Genomic DNA, 20261 nt, shown 5'->3' on the forward strand with positions numbered 1-20261 from the left:
AAATATTTTTAATCCTATTATTATTAATGGGTGTCGTACATTTTATTATTGGGTGTAATGTATTTGGTATTTGGGTGTAGTATATTTTTAAATGTTTTTCAGTGTGAAAAAGAATAATAATTTTCCTGTGATTTTAACATTTTCATTTTCTCCTACATACTATGTTAGAATTCTAACATCTTTCTATAGGCTTTTAGATACAAGTTTTTTTTTTTAATTTCTTTCTTGAGATCATCTTGAACAAAGAAAAAATATATAAAAATATAAAACTATATATATACATACACATATACCCTCCCCCCCTCACACACACACACTGTTGAGAACAAAGAAACAACACATTCATTAACAATATTTAATGACACCTATATACAGTTTTAACATTTAGGGTCCTTGACATTTGAGCGAAAATTTTGCACTGTCGCCAGGGACAGCTTTGGTTGTTCTCTTACCATTAGTTGTGGGCTGAGACGAGAAAACTTAAAGTGCGCTGGTTAATAATACTGTGTCATGTCTTTGAAGAAAAAGCTGCTCGTGGTTATGAATTAATCATTGCAACACATGTACCTCTTTGTAAATAGATTTTGTACAAAAATAGAAACTGGTGAACATTAACTACAGCGCAGTGCATTTCCTTTAAAAACTTAATGGTGAGAGAACAACCAATCTTCTTTTTTCCGCTGTTAAAGGCCAATAACGGAAGCATGAAGGTGATGAATCACATGAATAATTTCCTTTTGTGTGATGAATACTCATTCTACAGTTTGTTTTTTTTAAATACATATATATATAAACTGCCAGACATTACATCAATTAGTATGAAATAATATTTAAAAGAAGCTATTCCAAAGGTATTGCTTATCATCAATAGGTCTAATTTCATGATTTTATACAGTGAGTAATTTGAGACACTGGGACATAAAATAAATGCATAAAAACTGTGCTAGAAAATTTTTGGCCTCTTGATATTAGCATTTTCTTAAAATATTATATTACCCAATAATTTTCATTGTACCCTATGAATTATGTCTATCTTGTATTAATATTAAATAATGAATAAAAATTCTCAAGTAATGCTCCATCGACTGAAGATCAAACATGAGGATTAAAGTGAATCTACAAAATCTACATATTCCTTCAACTGACCTAAAACTTCCCCCACTTAGTTTTTAAAATATTTTTTTCTCCTTATATATACACAATGACGTTTTATCATTACTTTCCTGCTGCTACTTCTTTCATGCGGTTAAGGGCAGAACCTGCCTTAAACCAAGAAATCTGTTGTTCATTTAGAGTGTGGTTCAGGGAGATGGTTTCTGTTGAGCCATCAGGGTGCTTGATCCGGCATTCCAGAGGCTGGAAGTAACAATACAAATTAGACAATGAGAGGAGGAGGAGGAAGGGGAATGGAAGAGGCAAAGGAGGAGGAGGAGGAAGGGGAAATGAAGAGGCAAAGGAGGAGGAGGAGGAGGAAGGGGAAATGAAGAGGCAAAGGAGGAGGAGCAGCAAGGGGAAATGAAGAGGCAAAGGAGGAGGAGGAGGAAGGGGAAATGAAGAGGCAAAGGAGGAGGAGGAGGAAGGGGAAATGAAGAGGCAAAGGAGGAGGAGGAGGAAGGGGAAATGAAGAGGCAAAGGAGGAGGAGGAGGAAGGGGAAATGAAGAGGCAAAGGAGGAGGAGGAGGAAGGGGAAATGAAGAGGCAAAGGAGGAGGAGGAGGAGGAAGGGGAAATGAAGAGGTAAAGGAGGAGGAGGAGGAGAAGGATGTAGAGGCAAAGGAGGAGGAGGAGGAGGAAGGGGAATGTAAGAGGCAAAGGAGGAGGAGGAGGAGGAAGGGGAATGTAAGAGGCAAAGGAGGAGGAGGAGGAGGAAGGGGAATGTAAGAGGCAAAGGAGGAGGAGGAGGAGGAAGGGGAATGTAAGAGGCAAAGGAGGAGGAGGAGGAGGAAGGGGAATGTAAGAGGCAAAGGAGGAGGAGGAGGAGGAAGGGGAATGTAAGAGGCAAAGGAGGAGGAGGAGGAGGAAGGGGAATGTAAGAGGCAAAGGAGGAGGAGGAGGAGGAAGGGGAATGTAAGAGGCAAAGGAGGAGGAGGAGGAGGAAGGGGAATGTAAGAGGCAAAGGAGGAGGAGGAGGAGGAAGGGGAATGTAAGAGGCAAAGGAGGAGGAGGAGGAGGAAGGGGAATGTAAGAGGCAAAGGAGGAGGAGGAGGAGGAAGGGGAATGTAAGAGGCAAAGGAGGAGGAGGAGGAGGAAGGGGAATGTAAGAGGCAAAGGAGGAGGAGGAGGAGGAAGGGGAATGTAAGAGGCAAAGGAGGAGGAGGAGGAGGAAGGGGAATGTAAGAGGCAAAGGAGGAGGAGGAGGAAGGGGAATGTAAGAGGCAAAGGAGGAGGAGGAGCAAGGGGAATGTAAGAGGCAAAGGAGGAGGAGGAGGAAGGGGAATGTAAGAGGCAAAGGAGGAGGAGGAGGAAGGGGAATGTAAGAGGCAAAGGAGGAGGAGGAGGAAGGGGAATGTAAGAGGCAAAGGAGGAGGAGGAGGAAGGGGAATGTAAGAGGCAAAGGAGGAGGAGGAGGAAGGGGAGTGTGAGAGGCAAGGGGGGAGGTGGAGCAAGGGGAAAGTAGGCGGCAAAGGAGGAGGAGGAGGAAGGGGAATGTAAGAGGCAAAGGAGGAGGAGGAGGAAGAGGAATGTAAGAGGCAAAGGAGGAGGAGCAAGGGGAAGGATAGAGGCAGAGGAGGAGGAGGAGGAAGGGGAATGTAAGAGGCAAAGGAGGAGGAGGAGGGAGGGGAATGTAAGAGGCAAAGGAGGAGGAGGAGGAAGGGGAATGTAAGAGACAAAGGAGGAGGAGGAGGAAGGGGAATGTAAGAGGCAAAGGAGGAGGAGGAGGAAGGGGAATGTAAGAGGCAAAGGAGGAGGAGGAGGAAGGGGAATGTAAGAGGCAAAGGAGGAGGAGGAGGAAGGGGAATGTAAGAGGCAAAGGAGGAGGAGGAGGAAGGGGAATGGAAGAGGCAAAGGAGGAGGAGGAGGAAGGGCAATGTAAGAGGCAAAGGAGGAGGAGGAAGGGGAATGTAAGAGGCAAAGGAAGAGGAGGAAGGGGAATGTAAGAGGCAAAAGAGAAGGAGGAAGGGGAATGTAAGAGGCAAAGGAGGAGGAGGAAGGGGAATGTAAGAGGCAAAGGAGGAGGAGGAAGGGGAATGTAAGAGGCAAAGGAGGAGGAGGAATTACCTAATATTTTCCACAATAGAATATAACTAGGCAAACTTATACTATGACAGCTACAAATGTAAACCAAAGGCATGTGGGGGAATTTGTACACCTACTTTGCCCGGAGCAAGGTCAGCCAGGCCAAGCAGGGAGATTTTATCGTCGGGTGTTATCTTATCGTAGTCAGCTGGGTTGGCAAATGTAAGAGGCAACATGCCCTGCTTCTTCAGATTGGTTTCGTGAATACGTGCGAAGGACTTGACGATAATGGCTCTTCCTCCCAAGTGACGGGGTTCAAGGGCAGCATGCTCTCGAGAACTGCCCTCACCTATCGCATAGGTTAATAGAATGGTAAATCATATGCCTTGTACAGTCCAGCACTTTTCTCAGTTAAGATAAACTTCAGCTTTATATTTTCAACAAATTCAAGATTCTTACTCTAGTCTCATATGCATCACTAATACTCACCGTAGTTGTCATCTCCAATGACGCACCACCTAATACCTTCAGCCTTGTAGGCACGGGCAGTGGCTGGGACTGGGCCCCACTCACCAGTTGCCTTGTTCTGTACATTATTCATCTCACCATTTTCAGCATTCACAGCAGTGAGGAACATGTTGTTGGAAATATTGTCTAAATGTCCACGGAACTTCAGCCAAGGTCCAGCTGCAGAGATGTGGTCAGTTGTACATTTGCCTAAAACCTGAAAAAGTAATATTTAGTGAGATATGACCATATTGCTTCTTCTATTTTCCTTAATGATACATTTTTTTAAAATCTTGATGAAATTATCGAAGTATGACTAAAGGAACCTTACAAATATCTAAAACAATAACACATCTACATAAAACTAAAGCCTTAATTCTTTTCCTGCTCTCATGTCCTCTATCACATTGTTTAAATAGTATTCCTCAAATTTCGTATCATCTTACCCTACTCCTTTCTATCACATCTATTCTGTCAACATCAGACATTTGTTCTTCATTTTCATTTTCATGTCTAATGAACCCACACAGACCAAAATCTGGGCATTAGATTGAGTTGCCTCTCTCATGTGGTGCTTGTAAGCTTACTTGAACACTTGTGCAGTATCAAGGGTTCTTACCCGTCTTTTGAAATGTTGGCAGAAGCATTTTCGCCGCTATCAATTATCCGTGGTCCATATTTATTATTTATTAATCCGTATCAAGATGGTAATACTCTTTTTAACGAAAAGGCTCCACATATTCCCTTCTGCTAATTTAAACTGTAAAATTAGTTACAATAACTAGTTTTCAAAACACCCTGCACTGCTAGTAATGGTGGGTAGGAATAGGTTCACATGCATGGATGTAATGTCCTCCCTGGACACAGCTCTGACCCAGGAATGGCTCATGGACAGTACATCCCAAGTTCAAGGAAAGGCAGAAATCCTGAAGGAGCCTGTGAACGAGCTTCCTCCTGAAGGACCACTAAGTTGATCTACTTTTAAGTGTTTTGTGCACTCTCACGCCCCTTCCATCCTCCTCTTTTATTTTCCTTTTTTTTTTTTTTTTTTTTTTTTTTTTTGTGATGTGACCATCACCCAATCCTCATGGTAAGTTGTCACTGTCACCTATACCATATCAACATGGTAGATATATATGAATATATATCCTATCAGATATATTTATCTATCTATATCTGCCTCTCTATCTGTCTATCTGTCTATCTATATACACATACTATATCTGCCTCTCTATCTATCTATATTTATATATACACACTACTACACATCGTAACCAGGATTCTATTACTTATAGAATTTTTAACCTTAATAAGGATGGTCATGTCCTCGATGTCCTTTCCATCCCATTTGTCAAAAGGTGAGAGCAGCTGCAGGCGCTGAGATTCAGGGCTGACATCAACTGCCACATCTGATCCATCACCGGGAGGAGCCTACAAAAGGAAAATATAATGATAGCTGGAAGGAAAAGAAATATAGGGAGAGTAATACAAACTGCAGACAAATACAATCAAGAGTGCATGTAGCAAAGGCCAAAGAATCACTTACTTGATATGTATCCTCGCCTGGGTCAAATCCACGAACTGGAAGCTCATCTGCGAAGGGATCCTTCAACTTAAACTCTTTGCCATCAGCACCAACCTGATGAAACAAACCAATAACAAATCAATCACACTGGAACTGGAACTATATGTTGTTAAACACCTATTTTTTTTCCAAAATATCACATATGAAAACAAGATAAAGCTATACTTGTGCACATGCACCAACTGAATTGCTCACAAAAACACTTGCTAGACAACTGGACAAAGACATGATCATTGACACAGAAAAGCTACAAAAATTAAGTATTTACCAGTTGTTTAGGTTTAGTACATGTGAATGAATGTTATCAGAATATGCTTACCTAATTACATATTTTATCAATCTTTACATCACTAAGAATACCATTATCATTGTTCATGGAGCCAAGGATGCTGACATGCCTACTTAGCAATACCATCTCCACAGTCAACATAATGTTATTTTTTTCCAAATTTAATTGAAATAACCGGGAGAATTCTTTTTCCATCCTAAATCATCTAGAAAATTTCAACTATCCAATCATTGCAGATACTTGGACCAAACTTTTGAAAAACACTGGCTTGTACATTCAATCTTTCATCAAATGCATAAAAATTACAACACTTCTCACACAAAATCAAATAGAGTGAAACTCTCCAATCTACATACCAAGGTGTCATTCCTGGGGTCAAAGTCCAGCCTGCCAGCAAGGGACATGGCTGTTACTAGTTCTGGGGAGGTCACAAAGGCATGGGTGGCAGGGTTGGCATCATTACGTCCAATGAAATTACGGTTGTAGGAGGTGACAATGGTATTCTTCTCTCCTTTCTTCACGTCTTGGCGGTCCCACTGGCCAATGCAGGGTCCACAAGCGTTGGCCAGAACTGTCCCACCAAACTCTCGGAGGGTCTCAGCCTGCAAAGGAAAATGTGCACATATGAAATGCTGATATTAACATGATATTTTCCGGGCGGATTCAAAATCAGAGCACAAGCTACAATTCAGTGTTGCACTAGCAGGACACCCGGTAATGTTTGGTTTTCTGGATATCTCATATGTGTGACACCCGTCATAAGTAGGTTAAGTGAAAAATACCAAACCTGTTTACTATTGGAACACTAAGAATATTTTTTTATTTTATTTGGGACAAGCTCCAAACCAGCAACTATTGAATATAGAGCATTTTATTAATGTTATTTGCCAAGTAGCTTTCCAAGCCTATCTTCTTAAAATTTAAGTTCCATATTTGCCAGCCTATTTGACACCTCAAAAAAAAAAAAAAAAAAAAAAAAAAAAAAAAAAAAAAAAAAAAAAAAAAAAAAAAAAAAAAAAGGAAAAAGGTTTTTGGAACTAATAATATCACATGAAAAAATTATAAAAATCGAGCAATCAGACATTCCAACTGAAAACATATAAATATTTATTGCTATCATAAATTTAATCTACCTATGCAAATAGTGAGAGAAAGAGGGAGAGAGGGCGAGAGCGAAAGCGAGAGACAGTGAGAGGGCGAGAGCGAAAGCGAGAGACAGTGAGAGGGCGAGAGCGAAAGCGAGAGACAGTGAGAGGGCGAGAGCGAAAGCGAGAGACAGTGAGAATGTTGAGCAATATGGGTTTTGGCTCAAGTACATTTGTTTTATTTCATCTGTACAGACAATTCTATAGAATATGACCTAAAAAAAAAATAAATAAATAAATAAATAAATAAATGGCTTATAACATAAATCCAATACCATGCTGTTAGAAAATATATGAAAACTTGGATATCTTAGTAGGAAATGGACAACCTCTCAATTATTTGTAAACTAGGGACTTATATAAAAGATACGGGTGGGAAGAGTACTTGACAGAAAGGAACTGCCTAAAAGAAAGCTCTACTTACGATGCCATCACGCTCAATGGTGGCACGGATCTGCTCTGATCCAGGAGTGATGTGGAACAGGGACTTGGCCTTCAGTCCATGATTCATGGCTTGCTTGACAATGGAGGCACAGCGACCCATGTCCTCGTATGAAGAGTTGGTGCAGGAGCCAATTAGACCTGCTTTAACCTCAACCGGCCAACCCTTCTCTCGGGCAGTATCTCCAATCTGTGTGTAGAAAGATAACAGGCATAAATTACTGCACTTCTAGAATGTAACAGTATACCTATGTACAGTAGGATTCTATGAAACTGGGTCACATAGTAAACAAGTGTCTTGAGAAATAATCAAAACAAAAAGAAATAGACTGGAGACCAGATCAGGATAGGTGGAACACTTACGGCATTGACAGGGTGAGCCAGATCAGGAGTAAAGGGACCATTAATGTGAGGCGCCAGCTCTGACAGGTTGATCTCCACAATACGATCATAAGGAGCTCCTTCATCTGGTGTCAGCATGGACGCATTTTCATCAGCCAGCTTGGAAATTTCTTCTCTACTTGTTGCTTTAAGGTAATCCCTCATCCTTGAGTTGTATGGGAACACTGATGTAGTGGCACCTTTTTAAACAAAGAAAGATGTCAATATCTTTTATGAAGCGAAAATTTGTAACAAAAAAAAATAAATAAATAAACAAATTTCTTTTTCCAACAAAAATATAACATCCACATTGACTTAATATTGTTTTTTATTGTGAAATAAATTTAACAACTTTGAAAATAGAATTGTAAAAATTCTACATTACAATAAAAAACAGTATGATACATAGCATCTATCTTTTTATACATTTCCAAATTAGTCATTCTTGCTTTCCACAAACACTGTTAATCTTTTATATGAAAGAGGGAATAAAGAGAGAACATAAGCATGGAGAAGGGAGAAGGGAGAAAGAAGGGAGAAGGGAGAAAGAAGGGAGAAGGGAGAAGGGAGAAGGGAGAAAGGAGAAGGAAGGGAGAAGGGAGAAGGAAGAAAGAAGGGAGAAGGAAGGAAGAAGAGATACGGGAGAAGGATAGAGAATCTGACCACTATAAACCACCACCAGCTGATTTAATTTTTGTTACCTTTTCTGTGGGTAAAAATCAGAATTCCAAGATCTGTTGCTTAAGAAAATTATTCTTAGGTATGGTTAAAATATATAAATGGTTACATTTTTATCAGTCAATCCTTTGTACAATTTACATTATTTCATAGCCAACTCTCTCTCCTGATACCTTGCAATTACCGGCCCTTTAAAATTTTAGATCATACAATATTGTTATTTAATAAACTCTTTATTTTCTTTTACATTTTCAACTATATAATCCATGCAACATTTTTTCTCATATTATATACATGTTTTAACATACCAAACTTTCAGGAGAATACACCTAGAATATTTGAAAACTTGATCCCTTGGGGTAAATTTAGTGTTCTTGTTTTAAGTATGACAAACTTGATACAAACAGATACACCTACTTGACAACAGTCATCTTTTCTCAGTAAAACCCCTCTGGACCTATGACAAAAATATCAACAGATTGGGTAAGGCAGAAACATTTGCTATGTACTGCTAATTTAGAACAAAATTTTGAAGTGAACTATTAATCCATCTTTTAAGCACATTACTAAGAAAGAGGGAGGGAAGAAAACCGACTAGTTAAGATATATAGATAGAAGACGAGAGAGAGGGAGGGAAGGAAGGATGGGGGGGGAGAAAGAGAAAGAGAGAGGGGGAGGGGGAGGGGAGGGAGGGTTGGAGAGAGAGAGAGAGAGAGAGAGAGAGAGGGAGATTCATCATGCTACTCACCAATCTCTGCACCCATGTTGCAAATGGTAGCCATGCCAGTGCAAGAAATGGAATCAACACCAGGACCAAAGTATTCAACAATGGCTCCTGTGCCACCCTTGACAGTCAAGATCCCAGCTACCTTCAAGATGATGTCCTTGGGGGAGGTCCATCCACTCAATTCTCCAGTCAGTTTCACACCAATAACCTGTGAAGAGGAATTTTTTATTACATTTATGAGATAAGTCAAATACACTACATTTCTTCTAAACACTAATAATTACAAAATCATGAACAAATATGCAAAAGAAGCTCTAGCAATACAATTCAGATTCTTCAAGATATAAATGTACTTTTTTAGAATCTTACACATATCCAAAAAATAAGAATTATTATTACAATAAAAAAAATTACCTTAGGGCATTTCAACTCCCAGGGGATGTCAGCCATCACATCCACAGCATCGGCACCTCCGACACCAATGCAAAGACCACCCAAACCACCACCATTGGGGGTGTGAGAGTCTGTGCCAATCATGAGCAGGCCAGGGAAGGCATAGTTCTCAAGGATGATCTGCAAAGATGAATGATCAACAATTTGGGACTTTGTTTAAGGTATAAAAGGTGATTCCAAGATAAAATAATGGCCTTTCTCTTAGCTCGGATAATTGTCAATAAAAGGTATAAATAAAAATGGGTGCAAGGGAAGCAAGAGATGTTATTCAATACTATCCTTAGAAATATGAATATTGTTAACTACAAACTCAAGGAAAAGAAATTAGGCAAGGTCACAGACTGCTAATTTGTGGCTAAGCACTTGTGGGGCCATCTGTGTACAGAGACATTATGCAAAACAATACAACAGTAATTTTTTTTTCTTTCTAATTTTTAAGGTAATTACCTCATTAGTTAATTATTATTTGTCTTGGGGCCAGATTATGTTTGTTAGACCTAATACCTTTACAAATGAATATCCTGCTTTTGAACTTACTAAAAGGTCTACATATTACACAAATGCACAATTAACCATTACAATAAACACTGAAATGTTAAAAACAGGTACAATAAAAATAAAAACCCACCTGATGAATGATACCAGAGCCAGGCTTCCAGAAACCAACACCATACTTAGCGCCTGCAGTTGACAAGAAGTTGTATACCTCCTTGTTTAGCTCAATGGCTCTCTTCAAATCCTTGGGCCCATCAACCTGATGAAAAATAAATTTAATCAACATCTGATTAAGAAGATCTTGTATGAAGTTATTGCTAGCAAAGTTATTCTTATTCTTTAAAATTTTGTACACAACAATTTCTAAAAAATAATATTCTCTAAAACACATCTACAAATGTAAACAGCAAATGCTACTAACCTTGCAAACTATTATCAGCTTATTCTCCAACTTTAATAAAATACTTGCCTATCCAAAGACCAACAGGCTTCTACATCCTCTAGCATTCAATAACTTTTTTTCTATCAATTTCACTCACAAATTCACTCCCACACTAATTACCAATCTTTAGGCTGATCTCAACTCACCTGAGCCTGAATAAGATGGTCACAATGAATGGTGGAGGGCACAGCTACACGAGGAAGGCCAGAGCTAATGAACTGCAACATGGCCATCTGGGCTGTGGCATCCTGCATGGCCACTCGGTCAGGCCTAAGCTTGAGGTAGGATTCTCCTCGCACAATATCCTGCCCCGCGGGATCATCCAAGTGGGAGTACAGAACTTTTTCCGATAGGGTCATCGGTCGGTTTAGCCTATGAACAGATTACAAATACATATACAGAACAAAAAAAAAAATAATAATAAATAATAATAATAATAAATAAATAAATAATAATGATGCAAACGCATATCCACTTAGTTTTCCAAAATTGATAATCAGCCCATTGATACTAGGAGGCTATAATGACATTTAGATACCAATAATATTTGGAGAGGGAGAAACTTTACCCGATTTCTCAAGGGGGTACAGTGATGGGAAAAATTTGCCAGAAGTACACAGCTCTTAGAGAGTGATTGGACTCATTTGGCATTTAGGAAGGGACTTTTCCATTATTTCCATCGTTAAGGAGTGTGGAATGCACCGTTTATGAGCCATGACTGGAAGAGCACCAGCCCCAGGGAAAATACAATTTCCATGCTCAGGATCCTATTCCTGGCACAGGTTGTATCATGGAAAATTGAAAACTAATAAAAAAGTCATTTTGATGACAGATTATAGACTAACTATAGAGATGGTACAGAATTTGTACAAAGAAAACAGTTTACCATCTGCATAAAGCAAACCAAATGACAAATATAGACATTGGAAAATAAAATAGCTAAAACATTACAAAGGTGAGGCCTGGAGTCTAACACATAAGAGTGTTCATGCACGCCCAGCCTATAAGCCACACACCCATCAGAGTGGCAGCTCAATTAAGCCTATTGCTCATATTTTGGGCCACTTGATGGCAGCAAAGCATCCAAATGCAAAGGGTTAATAACATTATAATAACCATAATATATAAAATAATAATGTATGGATATTAACCCCTACCATCTGGATGATGTTATGGTCCCATTATGGAAAAATCTGGGTTAAAGTTTGGGTGATGTGAACATGCAGTCAAAGGGCAAAATGGCCACGCGCTGGGTGACAGCAACCTGTCGTCAAGAGCAAAAGCCAGGACTCATCAAGAGTGCATACACCTCTTGGAATGTGATTTAACTCATTTGCTTTAGCATCATTCCCATCAATAAACAAATGTAGGATGTAACATACACATGTCGTGACTGGAAGAGCGCCTGCTCCAGGGAGGATGCCATTTCCATGCTGTACACCATATTCCTGGCTGCTGTGACTGACAGCGCAGGTTACATTACAGATAATTGAAAATTACACAAAAAAAAAGAAAAAGAAAAAAGATAAATATGACAAATAACCAAATATTCCATATTTACTACATAGAGAGATGATATGGAGTCTGTGCAATGAATATAGGCTATTACCATCTCGATAAATCAAAAGTCGATTATGGACACAGGAAAATTGCAAAAAGCTAAAAAAGTTTACAAAAAATAACTTAGCAAAGGGGAGGCATAGAGTTTTGTTATCGCTCAAAAAATTCAAGGAAAGGAGATATCAGGGGAGGTCATATAGGCCTGTTAATTGACCCACTAGTGACTGAGTACTTGGAGCCATCTTTGTGTAAACAATTTACAAAATTATTTTACAGTGGACATGGCATTCCTGGAGGTTGTGGGTTTAAATAATAAACCAAATACGAAAGTTTTTTATATAAAGAATCACAGGTTTAGTCCCTTTATACACCAAACAAACCCAGCCTGTTACACAAGGTCATGAATTGGACTTCATTACTTTAAGTACAGCATCCTCACTGCATGACTCGCTTGACTTACTTTTAACTAACAAACCATCTTTCACTTGCACCCCATACAACTATGAAATATCAAAAATTCATAAAATTAATCAAGAATACCATCAACCAAGTGTTACAAACTGAATTAGCATTTTTAAAAATACACAAACATCTAATTTAAATATATGTATGTATACATATATATATATATATATATATATATATATATATATATCATATATAAAATTTCTTTTACCTCTGCTTGACAATGCTCAGGTTTGCCTGGAGCTTTTCGTACGGCATCTCGCTGCCAGGATCCAGGTGGGACATCGCCACTTTCTGGGCTGCTGCCACCAAGGGAGACATGTGGAAGCATCTTGCTTGCAACTGGCCCCGAAGGGCACTCCCAAGGCTCTGCAAAAATGAAAGATTATACTGGTTTATCTAAAATTGAAAAATGTATGTAAATCTAATATACAAATAAACTAAAAACTAATGATAAACATAACATTTATAATAATCTAACCACATATGAAAGCCAGTAATAACAGAACTTCAAAAACTATAGCAAAAAATACACAAAAAAAAAAAAAAACCTACAATGTCCAGCCTTCATCACTTCCTAAACAATACCAATACTTTCAGTTATATCGTTTGCAGTAGAGAATAACGAGATACACATATTGCAATGCTGGTAATTGAAAGAAGGAATAACTGCAAGATTAGATGGCTGCATGAAACAAAAATTTCCTAAACAACGATTAATCTTGTTCAAATCACTTTTAAAAAAGGGCTGTGGATATGGTGCCATGAACCAACAACATTCAGGAAACATACTCTGTCATGAAGCACTGGCTAAGACTTCATATACATGGGGCACCACATGCAGTTACTGTGCATGGCATTAGTGTTAGACTAACTATTTTGAATTTTCCTAAATTGCAAATACAAGTCAGTTATTACAAACCAAACCTCACCTAACCTCGCCTCCCCTAACCTAAGCCCACCCCGCCTCCCCTAACCTAAGCCCACCCCGCCTCCCCTAACCTAAGCCCACCCCGCCTCCCCTAACCTAAGCCCACCCCGCCTCCCCTAACCTAAGCCCACCCCGCCTCCCCTAACCTAAGCCCACCCCGCCTCCCCTAACCTAAGCCCACCCCGCCTCCCCTAACCTAAGCCCACCCCGCCTCCCCTAACCTAAGCCCACCCCGCCTCCCCTAACCTAAGCCCACCCCGCCTCCCCTAACCTAAGCCCACCCCGCCTCCCCTAACCTAAGCCCACCCCGCCTCCCCTAACCTAAGCCCACCCCGCCTCCCCTAACCTAAGCCCACCCCGCCTCCCCTAACCTAAGCCCACCCCGCCTCCCCTAACCTAAGCCCACCCCGCCTCCCCTAACCTAAGCCCACCCCGCCTCCCCTAACCTAAGCCCACCCCGCCTCCCCTAACCTAAGCCCACCCCGCCTCCCCTAACCTAAGCCCACCCCGCCTCCCCTAACCTAAGCCCACCCCGCCTCCCCTAACCTAAGCCCACCCCGCCTCCCCTAACCTAAGCCCACCCCGCCTCCCCTAACCTAAGCCCACCCAACCTCCCCTAACCTAAGCCCACCCAACCTCCCCTAACCTAAGCCCATCCCCACCTCCCCTAACCTAAGCCCATCCCCACCTCCCCTAACCTAAGCCCATCCCCACCTCCCCTAACCTAAGCCCACCTCACCTCCCCTAACCTAAGCCCACCCAATCTCCCCTAACCTAAGCCCACCCAATCTCCCCTAACCTAAGCCCACTTAACCTCCCCTAACCTAAGCCCACCTAACCTCCCCTAACCTAAGCCCACCTAACCCAACCAAACCAAAGCTCACCTAACCCAACCAAACCAAAGCTCACCTAACCCAACCAAACCAAAGCTCACCTAACCCAACCAAACCAAAGCTCACCTAACCCAACCAAACCAAAGCTCACCTAACCCAACCAAACCAAAGATAACCTAACCAAACCAAAGCTAACCTAACCAAACCAAAGCTATACAAAAACTGATATGTGCTCCAAATCCAAATGCTTTATGGCTGATTCAAGCATAATAAAGTCAAAATTCACTGCCAATTTTCAATAACGCTGTTGCCTCCATGATTCCAAGATTTGAACTGATCTGGATACTCCTGCTTCTGTATTACGACAATCACAGTGAGCCTGATGTTGCACATGCTCAGACCAGCCAATCAGAGCACACCATGGCAAAATAAGTGTTTCTCGAATATAGCTGGTTCATGGCTAGACATATTTTCGTTAAAAAAAAAAAACAGTACAGCCTTCTTTTATACGAAAAATAATATATGCAAACTATTGAGCAAGTGATCCTCAGGAACTTTAACTGCAGTTTGGAAATAACAAATCCTTCCCTACCTTCAGTAAACAAAACAATGATGCCGTTTCATTTTTGTACATACATTAAAATAACCGAGTTTTGTGCGTAGATAAACCCCCATTTCTGTTTTAAAAGATATAACAATACAACACATATTACAATATCATCGAGTATTTACAGCAACAAAAACCATTTCTTACACTGCGCATGTCGAAATGTGCGTGACTTTCAAATACAAAAATGTTATCACATGAATTGTGCATGAAACCTTTTGAAAACTATTCTACACTATGTGCACATGACATTGTCACGAAACCCAATAGTATTGCAAGAAATGCTATAGATCAATTACCTGACACTGTGTGAAACAGGTATATATAGTGGTTCAGTAAAGCGAGAGTAATAACTCTTACCAAAATAGATCTCAAGTGAGGCGGGTGTAACCCTCACTATCATAGTTATATCTGATTATTTTGAGAAAAAAAGTCAGAGCACACAGTGTTTTGCCAAGGGCAGTAAATTACCCTCATCACAATTTACCTTGCAAATACCGTGAAGATTGACATACGTGGTATTTCAGAAAAAAAATTGCAAAAACTAAATGTCGTAAAAGTTGTGTTTTCTCGACCAGCAATTACACAGGTACATTTCTGCTGGGGACACATTGGGAACCTTTCAAAATTATTATTAAATCATTGGTTGCAAAATTATTGGGATCATGAAACTGTCAAACATCTGAGTATTAATCATTCTGAAAACACTGTAGATCCACATGACCCACAAATCCACACACACAACATTGAAAGACTGTGGTGAGATATGAAAGTGGAATAAAGAGCGAGTATCTGCCACAGTATATCTGTCGCTACCTCTTCATAAAACTTTTCTGATTCTCTGTTGCATTCTTTTTTGGTTCAAACAGCATTGTTATATCTGCCACATAGTGGGGTTCTGCGGGACCAGCCCCTGCCAGCCCCAGTTCCTCTCAATGAGAATAGTTCATCTGAGAGTGAATGAAATAAGGTAAGAATTCACAATCTGTATTTATGTTTCTTTATTAACCTAGTGCCGACGGGTATAAATGTTTGGCAAGTGGATGTAAGAATGGGATTGTTGGCACGCATCAGCAGTTTCCCCTGTTTGCGCCCGGGTCGATCAGTAGTTTGCAAGCAACATTTAGCACCTAAAAGCTTTTATTTTGCTACAATTTATAAAAATATTAAAATTTTGAAGGTTTACCTTTATCATAGGTGCCAGTGCCTAAAATCCTTACCATATAAATGTAGCTGCTACTATTAGAGAAAAACAAACTCCATCCAACGAGCCAGTGGCACGGGAATGGACATAAAACGATGCCATCTGTGTTTCTGTCCACAACAGCCATGGCATGTACGTACATGCCACCCGTCCGCTACAGAATAATTTCCATAGTTGTATATATATAAAATGGTATTAGGGAACAAACTACATGTTTTTGTGCACTTTGATGCACAGTTTTGTTAAAAATAAATGAATCATGTGTGAAATGGTAAGACACCATGTTTCACAAGCAATTATTGGCAGGGCAATGATTATACTGTATAGCAAATGACGACAAATCCTAACCAATGAAAACAAGAAAATGACTTCAGTTTTTCTTCTTTTTTTTTTGAAAAGCTGTGCACTTGGGCACAAAAAAACGTTCAGTGTATGTGTGCTAACTGTGTGAGAAGATATATGTGTGAAATATTGATATGTTGAAGGCTGGCTGAAAGTTTTAGAAATTGCAAAATATATTTATCAGCAGAAATATGACCACATCAAGAACATAACCATGAAGTATATTAACGGAGGCATGATAATAGAAGATTAGTAGGTTATGAGAACCGGCATATTACACAAAATATAAATTCAAATATTAATCAAATGCAAGTAACAATAAATGCAGTACTAATGAAACTTATGAACGTTGAGCCATAATTTCATTGTCTCTTGCACAAACTGCTACTGATTTGGTGTACAATCACGGCGCACACAACTAAATCAGCCTAAAATAATTTGCTGTTATGTAGGATTATCTAATTTAAGCAGAGCGGTCTCAAAATGACTGCCGCTGCATTACTGAAATAGCCGCTCAAATGCATATAAATTCCACCTTATTTATGGGAAGGAAAAATGATTAACCATTTCCTTTTTTGGCCTTAATCATCACTAAGGTTTGTAAACTGTTTCTCAAATGTGCTGAAAATTTTTGGGGGGATAACATCCGCGTCAATCACAGATAGCAACAATGGCTTGATATGAAACTACTGTCAATAGCCCAACTTAGTGTTTCATCTTGACCACCTTTCCCTACTCATTACATCATAAAAAAAATTTCAGTTCGAGATAACATTGATTCTTTTTGCATAATATAGAGTATAGAACAGCGCTTTGTTTCATATATAATCTTAACCTCTCTTCCCCACAATGGGGGTTACCCCCCAGAAAGTTGAAAAAATATTTTTTTCTTCTTCGGTACATCATAACTGCCACAGTTCTTTACTGAATCCCAAAAAAAATCCTTGTATTAGATCAACCAGAGCCTATGGCAGCGTAAATGGCCCATTTTTTAATTTCCTTTTTTTTTTGGTGGGGGACTGCTTGACTGTACTTTCTAGTCTTTTTTTCAGCTTTAAAAAATTCACATTTTTTTTATTAAGGCAAAAATTTCAAAATCGGCCATTTACATGACCTCAGGACTCCAAGGCTCTAGCAAAAGCAACAAACTGCATTTGAATCGCACGAAAATTATGATAGTTAGGATGTTCCGAAGATCATGTCAACAAAGCTTTATATTTTGGCAACTTGCCAATGTTCATTATCTCTTATTTTTCTCTGAATCTAATGACATATATATATATATATAATATATATATATATAATATATATATATATATATATATATATATATATATATATATATATACATAAAAACTCATTTAATGTACTTTGCATTGCGATGCGATGATTACCCAGTCAATAGGAATTTTCATTTTCAATATGGATGCTATTCTGTAAAAGGTATGTAATTTTCTTTTTTGTTGTTTATACAATTAGATATTTTCATCTGAAAAGTTTAATAAATGCATTTTACCAGAGACAACTAATCTAAAACAAAAACTTTTTTTCTTTTTCTTTTTCTTCTTTTTTTCCAGTTTTGAAGAACTGGAGAACTGGAAGGCAATATCAGTACAATATCATCCTAGTTATAAAAGTCCTAGCATGAATATAACATGGTGGTTCAATTTTGAGAATTTTAAAAGCATATGAATTTCGTTCATAGGATTCAAGAATTACCAAAGTAGTTGAATTTTTGGTATAGGTTACAGACACTGATGCACATAGACATAAATGGACACCGCCATCTTACAGAGCAGAAGAAATAGAGTGGGATAGAACACAGTTTAAGCTGCTCATATAGAATCGTGCACACAGTGATTCACAATTTTTTCCTCCTGTAGTCAGATCACACACCATGGCCCGCGCTCATTTCAGCGCAAAACACCGGTGAGAAATGTTGTGTTTCCAGTGTTGTGTTGATTCTGGGTTCTTTTTAAGACTTTTACAGTGGCATCAAAGAATAATTAAACTTTAGTAACCATCCCAGTTTTATATTTGGGCCCACTGAGAGCTCCAAATGACAAAAAAAGTTATTAAAATCTAAGCAATCCTGACAGTACAAAGAAGCAACAAAAGTTTGAAGTTCCCAGATATAAAGGTATTTGGTTTATCACTTTACCATGTGAATGCAGCTCCATCTTGCCGTGCATACCAAGGTGGAAAGAATAAGTCCCGGGGGGCTTATGTTGGGGGCTTTCCCCCCCATCAACCCACTCCTTGGGCTGTTCCCGAAGGGCACGCCTAGTCACAGCAATTTATATCGATATATTAGATTGGTTTATTGGTCACTACGTTTTTTTGGGGGGGTTTGGAATGTGTGAATACCCATAGAGTTTTGTCAAAATGGGGGTTGGGTTCCTGTAGTTTTTTTATTTCTGGCGCGTCAGCCAGTAGAATTTCAAAGATGGTGGTTACATTCGTAGAGTTTCATTGGCCAAATTTCAGGATTTTTTGTGCTAGTTTTTGGCATTTTTTTTATCTTAATTCTTACTTAAGCCTGTTTTACCCCATAATTTCCCTGATATACTTCATGCTTTCCCCTGCTAACGGGACTATCAAATCAAGATTGTCGATGGAGAAATGGTACTCGATCTCCTGAATTAAGTCATAGGCACCCATTATCTTTACTAAGAAGTGCACAAAATCATACAAATGCCAAGGTGTGGTTGGATATTTGCATATTTATCATACCTAAGACCTACTGTAACGTCTAAACCAAATATATATCGGAAACACACGAAACAGATGCGATTGCTTTTTCAACTCTCCACGAAGACTGCGCTAACAAATGAGCTCAAAGGTCCATATAGTTTTTATGTACTGCTACTTATAAAACATTTTCGTTTAAAATTAGCATACATGTGATGAGTACTTGTGTGGTCATTGTTATTGAAATCCATATTTTTAACTACAGTTCATGATTTTATTACACCACCTGAAAACCCATTTCTCATAGTAAAGAAGTTCATTACTACCGAGAATTGCCAATCCTCAAGAGCAGATAAAACAATCTAAATACAAATGATTACACGGGAATAGAAAGGATCATAAATCATGCCGAGATTCTAAGAAATCGTCTGCTTTAAAACAATCACTAATTTCTTCCTCGTTTATGTATTTATTTACGTAGTATAAACGCAGCTTTGTAAAAACTTGATTGAATCGATGATACCTGTGCAAAGTTCCAGTGGAGAAATAATTAGGTCACCCTCAAGATAGTGTATACGGTGATTGCGTCATAGACACGGATTTGCGACCGGTGGAGTCAGCTGATTCTCCTCCACAACCGGTTATTTTTCTCGTGTTTATTTGTCCCACAGGCGGTAAATCACCTGAAACTTCCCACATGGACAATACAATTAACAAGTATAATCTGTTAATTAACATATTTATCCAAAGAAACAACACTGCAATGAGAAAATTGCGACTGAAATTGCTTACCGGTGCCAGGAATCGTCCTATTCTCAACGCCATCGTCGGCCTAGTAACACTGGCACAGACTGATCCTGCTGCCATCTGGTGGAGGACTGGACAAACAAGATAAAACACTTAAAGTATAAAGTATTATAGAAAATGTGATCCAGAGCTTCTTCTCCCAATAACGCCATCTGTTGACTGGATTATACAAAAAATGGCTATTACAAAGTATTTTGTTCATGTTTTGTATATCATTTTATGACTAGCTATTGTCTTATTTCGGAAGTGCTCCTGATGCCATCTGGATGAAGATAGAACAAGAAAGACAAGGCGTCAGCGATTCAAAACTGTGGAGGAACTGTTGATTTACTTTCTGCTAGATTTATCTATTGCGCGGACTTGCCGAGAAATTGTGGAAACGTATTCCACGATAGAGTTATGTGTCATGTTTTCACATTCAGTGTATCTTTACGAATCTACTTGTGCAAATGTATATCTTAAGATATAGAAATGTCTTGCAATTTATTTGCATTAGTCTAGC

General features: G+C 39.2%; 1 protein-coding gene across 1 annotated transcript; it reads right to left on the reverse strand.

Moving 5' to 3' along the window:
• Positions 1-341: 341 nt before the first annotated feature.
• On the reverse strand, positions 342-19896 carry LOC113810853 (aconitate hydratase, mitochondrial). Its single transcript, XM_027362499.2, has 14 exons — positions 19745-19896; positions 12556-12713; positions 10466-10691; positions 10011-10136; positions 9344-9502; positions 8951-9137; positions 7507-7724; positions 7127-7333; positions 5914-6159; positions 5230-5322; positions 4989-5114; positions 3666-3900; positions 3314-3525; positions 342-1356 (listed from the first exon to the last, which is right to left on the reverse strand). Exons 1-14 carry the CDS (start codon positions 19817-19819, stop codon positions 1216-1218), a joined length of 2409 nt encoding a protein of 802 aa, XP_027218300.2. The 5' UTR covers positions 19820-19896; the 3' UTR covers positions 342-1215.
• Between the last annotated feature and the right edge of the window lie 365 nt (positions 19897-20261).

This window comes from Penaeus vannamei, chromosome 16, assembly GCF_042767895.1.
Source record: "Penaeus vannamei isolate JL-2024 chromosome 16, ASM4276789v1, whole genome shotgun sequence".
Taxonomy (NCBI): domain Eukaryota; kingdom Metazoa; phylum Arthropoda; class Malacostraca; order Decapoda; family Penaeidae; genus Penaeus; species Penaeus vannamei.